The sequence below is a fragment of the Poecilia latipinna genome, unplaced genomic scaffold (assembly GCF_001443285.1).
Source record: "Poecilia latipinna isolate Pla-1442-1.1 unplaced genomic scaffold, P_latipinna-1.0 Scaffold4109, whole genome shotgun sequence".
NCBI classification, from domain to species: Eukaryota; Metazoa; Chordata; class Actinopteri; order Cyprinodontiformes; family Poeciliidae; genus Poecilia; species Poecilia latipinna.
The window spans coordinates 6,302-16,092 of record NW_015116725.1 but is presented as its reverse complement, the minus strand read 5'-3'; the positions used below and the strand labels follow the sequence as shown (position 1 = coordinate 16,092).

At 36.7% G+C, this 9,791-nt stretch overlaps 1 protein-coding gene across 1 annotated transcript in view; it reads right to left on the bottom strand.

Annotated features, from left to right (window-relative positions):
• The window catches only part of rad54l (RAD54 like), a 17,532-nt gene extending 12,458 nt beyond the window's left edge, over positions 1 to 5,074 (bottom strand). Inside the window, exons 1-12 of the mRNA XM_015025422.1 lie at positions 4,866 to 5,074; positions 4,698 to 4,781; positions 3,701 to 3,808; positions 3,571 to 3,631; positions 3,348 to 3,483; positions 3,125 to 3,194; positions 2,194 to 2,482; positions 1,720 to 1,844; positions 1,489 to 1,639; positions 1,291 to 1,417; positions 1,144 to 1,218; positions 191 to 321 (exon numbers count right to left, since the gene is read on the bottom strand). Coding sequence (XP_014880908.1) covers positions 191 to 321; positions 1,144 to 1,218; positions 1,291 to 1,417; positions 1,489 to 1,639; positions 1,720 to 1,844; positions 2,194 to 2,482; positions 3,125 to 3,194; positions 3,348 to 3,483; positions 3,571 to 3,631; positions 3,701 to 3,808; positions 4,698 to 4,781; positions 4,866 to 4,868 — 1,360 coding nt within the window. The 5' untranslated portion in view covers positions 4,869 to 5,074. The remainder of the gene's footprint in view (positions 1 to 190; positions 322 to 1,143; positions 1,219 to 1,290; positions 1,418 to 1,488; positions 1,640 to 1,719; positions 1,845 to 2,193; positions 2,483 to 3,124; positions 3,195 to 3,347; positions 3,484 to 3,570; positions 3,632 to 3,700; positions 3,809 to 4,697; positions 4,782 to 4,865) is intronic.
• Between the last annotated feature and the right edge of the window lie 4,717 nt (positions 5,075 to 9,791).

The window sequence follows — 9,791 nt, the reverse complement described above, 5'->3', positions numbered from 1 at the left end:
GTCTATAACTTGTATATTATAAGTGCAATATTTAGGCTGTATAATAAGTCACATAATGACATATTAGCGGCAAAATCCTAATTTATAATGCTGACTGGTAAAAAGTTAGCATCTGAAGCTGTATTTCAGTTGTGTTTAAAACAAACTAAGTGGAACATGTTTTCTGAACAGGCCACACTGCTGCACTTACGGTTACACAGCTTCTTGAGAGATGTGATAGAAGACAGTGAGGAGACATTGATTCTGCCTTCTTGCAATGTCTCTGTGGGTTTGGCCTGTTTCAGAAAGCGCTTGTACAGTTCGATCTGCAAAGGAGTTAGTCTGTACAACAGAGGAATCAGTTCCCACTTAGCATTTAATAAAGAAAATCATCATAGAGCAAGGGATATCACAAACAGCTAAGCCCAAAATTATTCATACATATGGCAGATTTAGCTTTAAAATATTTTTTAATCTGACCTAAAGCAATACTAATGTATTAGAGAGGCCCAGTCAAAATCCAGGCTTACATGTCTTGGTGAATCTGTGGAGGGCACTAAAGATTAGGCTGATGGAAAGGAGGACTTCAAACCTCAAAGGTTTGGAATCCATCCCAATAGATAAATCATAAGAAATGCCAGAGGAAACATGATTAACAAAGATGTTAATGTTGTATTCTTTATTTTAAGTGTTTTATATATATATCCAAGAATGCTTTGTAGGAGACAGAGATGACAATTTTCCAGAGAGAAAATCTTTCTTTCAATCCATCTGTATTTTAAAAGAAGCCCATCTCAATTCCTATCACAAACACTCACTGGTTAAATAAATACATGCCAGGTATGTAAATAGTGTTGGGTTTGGAAACATTAAAAAAAATTAAAAAAAATTTTTTTTAAAAAGCTGAGATAATAAATATGATGAAACAATTGTTGGCCGTCAGGGGAAGAATTTAAAAGACCCAAGTTGGCTTTTGGGCTCAGGGTCAATAGGTCAAGTAGTAGCACTAACACTCAGTGCTGTCTGCCATTACAAACAGAAGAAAATCTACAATTAAAGTGTAATATCCTGATAAGCCACAAACCTACAAGCCAAGATTCTTTTAAATACCCAATGACAAATAACTGACTTCCAGTTAGACAGAAATGAAACAAGTCAACTTACTTGCAGCACACAACTTGCTCAATTTTCACAGGAAGATACTTTGACAGGATATCTGATGTTCTCCTAATCAAACACCTGTTGAAGCAGCACATGCTCAATCTTGGAGAGGAAAACAGAACTAAATAACACCAAGGCTATGGAGTTCACCTGTTGACGATGCTGATGAGTTCCTTGAGTTTTTTTTCTCCTTCCTCTCTATCTCTGTTACTGGCGTCTGCATCCCTACCCTTCAGAATGGGAAGCTCGAATCGCTTCTTAAACTCCTGGGCAGTACCTGCCATTACAAAGATGGATATGGGAAATAAGTTTGATGTGTTCAGATGCTCTGTAGGTGATGCAGCTTACCAAGGATTCCAGCATTTACAAAATGGACCAGACTGAAATACTCCAGCAGGTCGTTCTGGATTGGAGTGCCTGATATCAGCACTCTCCGCTGGGCATTCATAGCATGGAGAGCCTGGTAAGTCTGGTTGTCAGCATTCTTCAGTCGATGCCCCTAAGAACAGAGGGAAAATTTAACACTTGGCTTTCAGAATTCATCTTTATCTCTGGGTTGAAGTGTATAATGCACAACACCTCATCACAGATCACAAGTCCGACTTTGCCCCTGTGCAGGACATCAGCATGAAGTCGAAATGTCTCATAAGAAATGATCAGGATGGGTGTTGCTACTTTCAAACCATGCTGAGAGATGAAGTGCACTAGAGAAAACAGAAATTATGCAGAAGTGAAGCACAAGTTAGCTCATACCAGTGGGTTAGGGTTAGGGCAGAAATGAACAACAACATGATTAAAGGGTAAACTTTACGATAATAAACAATTATTCAAAACAACAACTTGTAGCTTTTCCTTGACATAAACTTGCGACGGATAATGTTTCTGTGAATATTCACAATGACAGAAATAAAACAGAAACCATTAGGTTGCTTATTTACATATTTTCATACAAACACACCAGTTTTCTTCATGCTTACAGTGCTGGCTTAAGAACTACATTGTCTTCATAAGGTTTACTGCAGATTCTTAGTGACACTAGAAAACATGACCTACCTAGCTGCTTATCAATATCCTCCTTTGAGCCCCCATCGATTGCCACTGGTGAAATGCGACCTCCAAGCCACTTTCCTACTTCATTATACCAGTTCCGAACCAGACTAGATGGTGAAACCACAATTGCCTTGTTTATCTCTGGTTTGGCATTAAGGCTCTGGCGTAGCAAGGTCCACATGAGAGTGATACACTGCAAAGTCTTTCCCAGGCCCATCTCATCAGCCATGATGCAGCCGTAGGATCCAGGGATGCGTCTGCCAGTCACACAGTCCCAAAGGAACTTCACTCCCTAAACACGTCAAAGAAAGACATCATTTATATGACTCAGGGAAATGCTATTTAATAAGATATACTTTATCCTTATGGTAATTTCCAACAACTCATTGTTTTGTTCATATTTTAATCAAGATGAACTACTTCTGCAACTACTGCCATAATTTAATTCAATTAAGTTAATTTGCATGTTACCAAGTAACAACAAATATCTCAAGGCACTCAGATCATGTAGATAAATTAAAAGTCAATAATGTGCTCATAGTAATAATACTGAACTCAAGTTCAGTTTATTATGGCAACTGATAAAAAAAAGTTTTCTATCCAAGAAAACCCAGCAGATTGCATCAACTCACTGACTCACAGGATTCACTCCCCCTGCATGAGCATGCAGTGACAGTGAACAGTAGACCGCAACAAGTCTTTAACTTTATAGCAATTCCTCATTCTGCATGAAGTGATAGTATGAGGAATTGCTATAACAGGAAGAACGACCATCTTCTGAATGACTGAGGGTTTAAGGAGACACAAAAACACAGAAGCGCTGACCAAGGATTACTATCTACGTAAAGGCTTAGACATACTTCATGTGAAGTGCCAGAATCTGTTCTCAATGACGTAGATGTGACAAAAATTACATCATTTTGTTTGCCATTACCTCTCTCTGATGGGGTCTGAGAACTTTTCCCAATACTGGATCCACAACAACATGAACTGGAAGCTTTTCCCTGCAAAAAACCCCAAATAATTTTGTTTATTCTGTTTGGCAGTAGTTGGTTCCCACTGTGCATGAATACATCCATCAGATCTGTATTATTTTGGGCTTTTCTTGTCGAGCTGCATTTCAGCAGAAAGAGGAATTCAATGTGTCTGGAACTTACTTGTCAGCTTTGATCAGATCATGAGCGCTCAGAGTCGGCGGCTCATAAAGAACCAAAGCATCTTCTGCAAATGGATCATGGAGTGATTTCCTTACTCCTGTATGCTTTAGGCCAAGTGCTTTGCTTCCTAGTGAACCTGTCAGCAATTCCAAAAGGAAACAGACAGTTAAGTCATTCTCCATCACTGGACATAAAGAGAAGTCACACTGCTGGTAAAACTCACCTGTGTAATTGGGAATGGGAATTTTAAAAGGCTTGGAGAGAATGCTCCGGATAAATGACTCCTGCAGACAAGACTTTTAGTAAGAGAGGGAAATGTTTACAGGGACGTTGGGATTTTCAACCATGCTTACATGTCTGTCAGCTTCCATGCATCCAGGCCACTTGTTAAGTTGTGTCAGAGGTTTCCTGCAAGGAGAAATGTGACTCTCCCTCATCCCCTCCACTTTCCTTCTTTTCTCCTAAAAAGAGAAATTCAAACAATCAGTAACACTTTTGGTCAGCTCCACAAGCCTATGTTTAGTGTTGTATGAAACCAAATACCAAGCAGCAGGAGTTTATGCAGAACTCAGTCACCAGTGCAGCTTTGATCTCTTCGATTCAAATTCAAAAAGTACTTTATTGATCCCGCAGGGAAATTAAATGTTATTGAATGTTAAATCAAATTCTTCAAAGAGTTAAAAAAGGAGGATAGGCCCACCCTGGCCAGGTAAAGACAGAGCAGAAGAAAGAAACATGTCTTAGCTATCCATTCTCTAAACCCCTTATGGAGGGCTGGGAACAATATGCAGAGGTCAGTGTTTAAATTATGAGATGGACTGGAGGCAGTGATGCAGCCAAATAGACTGTTGTAATTGTTGTCATTGCAGAAAACATACCGTCAGTGAAAATTTAAGACTTTTTAGGACTGTCCTGGCTTTAGACATCTGTCATGATGGAGGTTTTAAAGATCGACTGAGTTCACCGTGAAAGAAGGTGATGTTTAAATACAAATCAGTTTCTGATTCACCACTCAAACATCTATTTAACTGCTCTGAAACATCAACAAACTCCAATTCAAATCAAAACCACTTAGCCTGGTCGAACCTAAATCGAATTAAACTGAATTCTATGGGAATTCACTGAAATACACTTTCATATCTGATGCATTTTTAAAGCTTGAATATACAAGTTGACCTTGCCGTTTATATTTACCATTTTGTTTTTGTAAAAAAGTGTTTTTGATTTCGAACCATGATTGATTCAGACCCTTACAAAGCAGTGACATGTCCCTTTACTAAAGTGATGGTGATGAGGTGATGACAGGCTGCGAAAGTGAGATAGAGTAACCATTCAGAGAGCTGGGCTTACGGTGTTTCCTGTGTGCCCCCCTTCACCGCAGGCCTCTCCGGCTGGTTTGCGTTTAGCCAGCTGACTGGGAGCCAGGCTTCTCCTCTGCCACAGACAAACACAGAAACGAATTAGTCTAAAGCCTAACACACTGAACAACGCAGTAAGAAAAACCTTTTACCTGCTTACCATGTTTGGTGTTTCCTCTATGTGAATGTTTGAAACCTTACATGATCGTCCTGTTCAGCTTAAACACAGCGCTTCCACTGAGATGTTAATGTAAACCCTTTAAAGCGAAAAACCCTACAGTTTACGCCAACAGTAATTTTCCTACATCAAAACTCGCGCGAAATGTTGGACACGCAACCAGTACGGTGAGCGTGATGGCTCAAGCTTCTTCAAATTTATGTTTTACCGCCACCTACGGGTCAGGAGTGAAAGAATTTTTAAAGATTATTTTTTTATATTATAAAAACAGTCAAATCTTACAAGCATACATTCTTATTCAAGTATCTTGAGTGACTAGCAGTCAAAGAATATACTAAGAGAAGAAACGAAAAAAAAGGGGTTACAGAATGGCATGAAAGCCATATAACACAATAGGTGCTTAATATTAGAAAATAAAATGAGCATAAAGCATAATAAACTGAACAGCTTGAATTATTGTACTATGTCTAGATTGTTAAATGGATAAATGTCAAAAACCAAACGGAACAGAGCAGCATCTTTGTCCCAATCATTTTCACAGAGTTGAACAGAACCCTAACCCTAACATCGAACGTTGGGAGTAATTTTCAAAAATGTACATTTGTGTAGGTAATATTTGGCCATAATTATCAGGTTATTAATTATAAATTCCAAATTTGTGTCCAAAGTATAAATGTCAAATTTAATATTGTTGTAAGTTAAAGTTGGAATATTTAAATTGTTGGTCAGCAACCAATTATGAAGGTCCTCCCAAAATTTAGATCCATAAGTACAAGAAAAGAATAAATGTTGGAAAGTTTCTACATCATATTGAAAAAAGGTACAATCATTTGCCTCAATATCAAATTTTAGTCTTAAGTATTCTTTACATAGATAAATATTATTTAATATTTCAAAATTAACTTATTTTGCTTTGGGGGGTCGAGGGAATTTTAAATAGCTGTATCTACATACAACATGTATTTTACATACAACAAAAAAAAATTCTTTAAGTATATTTCTTTTTTTCAAGGGGGAAGGGAAAGTCCTTCGGATGATGATTGTTCTTAAAGATTTATTGTTGCAATTTTTGTCTGTAAAAATGTGGCCCTGGATAAACAGTGGATAAAGCTGTGGTATTGAGGCTGTATAAAATAATGAAGCTTGTGTTAATCAAAGCCTGAGGGAGACCTTTAATTACAGCTTGAAATTCTATTTTACTGCATTTAAAATTGTATTTATGCTGGAATTTTTTCAAAGTCCAGAATTTTACCTCTGTCATCCATGAGATGTTGAACTGCCTTGTTTAAAGAATTGATAAAACTAAAAATCTCCTTGAGCTACAGCTTCAGTTTAAGATGGCAGACGTTGTCTTAAGCAGAGGGGAAATCATGGCCTTGCACTCTCCCAACATTTAGGCAATCATATTCTTGATTAAATATTCCGTTCCTTATTGAAAAACATACATACATTACTTAAGAACATTCTCTTGATTTTATAGATCTAAATAATTCACTCAAAGTGAATTGGAAATATATCTAACAAAGCCATCTCTATATGGAATATTGTATACATGACATCTTTTTAAGTAAGGGATTCAATTTCTTCCTTCGCTGTAACTACAAAGTTGAAAAAGTACCAGAGACTTTGAGTTTCACAAATGTGTTCTAAAAAGCATAATATTGTTTTTGTTGCTGTAACTTCTTAAATATGTGAACTCTTTAGATATAATGCTGTTGATGAAGATAAATTCTTGTGAACAGTATCTGACACTACTGCTGGTAAAGCTTGTTTTTCATGCTCTAGTTTCAATAAAATATTGTTTCTTTACTTTCAGTTTTTTATACTGGAAAAATGTGGCCCTAATTCACTATTGAAAGTTTTGGACATTTCATCAGAAAGTTTTGATAAATAACTAAATGTGATGTGTCTCCTTTAACTGGTTACACAGACCTGAAGTTGGGGCTATTTATTTTGGGATTATATCACAAGGAAATTTTAGGAAGAATATAACAACTTTATAATTCAAAACATTGAGAGAAAAGTTTCACCAAGGCCTGTGTTAGCATATAATTTTTTGGCTTTCATGGAAATATAAACAAAAAAATTGCAATTAATATTTTTTGCAATTTTGAAATTTGCTGAATTAGCATTCACCAAATTTCATCTTCACAAATGTAAATTTTCATTATTCACCTTTTATTCCAGTTTTGGTTAAGGAAATCAAACTGCATTTATTTGCTATTTGTGAGAGGGTAAACAAAACGCTTTAATCACATCTGAATTGGACATAATGTCCACTTTTTGTGTTTTTGTTCTGAACTGTAGAAGCTAACCCCCTTAGCAAACATTGTCACACATTCTGTATTCTACTTCTTGTTCTACCTTTAATTAGCAAATAAAGATTTCTAATATAAACAAAACAAAGAAAATTAATTCTTTCACATGATTGTTCAATGTTTTCTAGTGAAAAATATAATTTTTTTTAAAATGTTCACCTAAGTTTCCATCCATCTCTTTCAAAAATGATGGCACCATATAATATTACATTAAAGTATTATTTGTGATTTTACAGAAGTAAGGTTTGCAATGTCTACACGGATCAGTTTTTTTCATTTGTGCAACTTCTGGTACATGAGTGTTCTCATTTAAAACTGGAATTAAAGACCCAGTAGTCATTTGATCTTTGTTTTACGATACAACATGTGAAATTCAAATCTGAGTTGTTTTCAAATTTTGTGGCCAAAATAGAATGAAGAAATGTTTGTTTATTTCCATTCTTAAGTGGAGGAGCGGGTTTGGTCAATATAATTTCTTCATCTTTGAGGTTTTACATGTCGTTCAGTGGAGTACTTCAAAGTCGACCACAAAAACAGCATAGTCACTGGGCAGATAACACGTGTTAAACCATAAATATCCCCTGGACCCGCACATACACAGATTGTATTATTCTCTCTGCATTTCTCAGTCAAATTAATTAAGATTAAGTTAATTAAGATTGACTTAATCTTAATTTATCAACCTTAATTGATAATGATCAGTGTCAATATCTATGTGCCCACCATTGTAATCTTGTTGTCATGTCACTATATTGTATAAAGCTGAATCTGAATGTAAGAGATGACCTGATAGGTATTTTTTGACAACCTATGTAAAATGAACTACAGAGAACTTAAGTGAGTTTTTACCAAGCTTTCATGAAAGGAGAAGGCGCAGCGGACCGCTCCAGCGAGCTGCCCACCGCGCGTTCTGATAATTTCCAGTTAGAGCTGGTCTTTTATTTTCAGAGAAGGAAGAGATAAACAGAAGAGACAGAAGGCAAGCTTTGTCTACACACAGGTCATCTAGTTCTTTCCTGTGGGAGCGATTTCTCCCAAGGCTGGAGGGAACAATCAGTTATCTTGCAGCAGAGATACTTGGTGTCAAAAGTTCTGCATAATTACTCCGCTCAGTCAGAAACAGCCAATCAGAACTAGTAGTAATCAGCTAGCCGCCATGCTATCAGGAAGTTTTTATTCAGTAACCATACCATACCAACTTTATTTATAAAGCACTTTAAAACAACCACAGTTGATACAAAGTGCTGTACAATTTAAGAACACAACATAATAAAAGTAATTAAAAACAGTTTAAGAACAAAAACATACAATTTAAAACTAAATCCCACTGGTGTTGAAAGCCAAGTAAAATAGATGTGTTTTAAGACGAGCTTTAAAAGTGGACAGAGAAGGTGCCTCTCTGACCTGCAAAGGTAAGTCATTCCATAATTTGGGGCCCATAACAGAGAAAGCACTGTCCCCTCTGAGCTTCCTTTTTGTTCTCGGTTCCTCCAAGAGCAGCTGATTTGCTGACCTGAGAGACCGATGGGGTACGTAAGGATGAAGAAGCTCAGTGAGGTAAGCTGGGGCAAGATTATGCAATGATTTAAAAACAAACATAAGAATTTTAAAATGAATCCCAACATATACAGGCAGCCAGGGAAGTGAGGCCAGGACAGGGGTCACATGCTCTCTCTTTCGAGTACCTGTCAAAAGTCATGCAGCAGCATTCTGATCCAGCTGCAGACGTGAGAGCAGCGACTGACTGACTCCCAGATAAAGTGCATTACAGTAGTCCAATCGAGTTGAAACAAAAGCGTGGATCAGTGTTTCAAAATCAAGATCAGTAACTCTGGATTGTTTATTGCAACGGATCCTGTATTTGCCTTTGAATGTTTTATACTTTAATTTTTTTGGGAATAGTGAGAGGTTTTATTTTGGCTCTCTGCGTTATTTAGCCTCTTCAGAGCCTTCATATGTTATCAGTCTGTTAAAGATAGTATTATCAATAGCAGTACAATTTGCACAATGCCTGTTTTGTTTAGTTTTCTTCTTGGAAAAAGTTATTAAAAACACGTTTTTGGCTAAATGAAGGTGAATTCATGGTTCCTTTTTCCACATAATGTAACCGGTAGGGTTTAAGATAAAAAATAAATAAATAATAATTATGTGATCGGTATTGGTGATCGGTATCGGTGATCGGCAGGAAAAAACCTGATCAGCACATCTCTAATCTGAAGGCCATTTCAGTTAACATTATTTAGCTGTGGAGTCATTTTCTTGAAGTTTTCGGCTTTAGTCGGCATAATATGCGATCAAAGTTAAACCAAAATGTTTTTTGTCTCCATACGTACAATAAACAATGACATATTGGCTGCCTCCCTTTTTTTCTTTATTAGTACATGTTGGTGATTGAAGTCTGTTATGATGATTTCAACACATTTCTTTTGACAGGTAGGCAGAAGAAATGCTGTCCAGAATGTTTCTATAAGCTGAAAAATTTATATTATGCCTAATGTCTGAGTTGTTTTCATGGCAATTATTTCAGACATTTTTATGTTTTATGTCAGTGTTTCCCATCCTGGTCCTCACCACCCCCCTGCTCTGCATG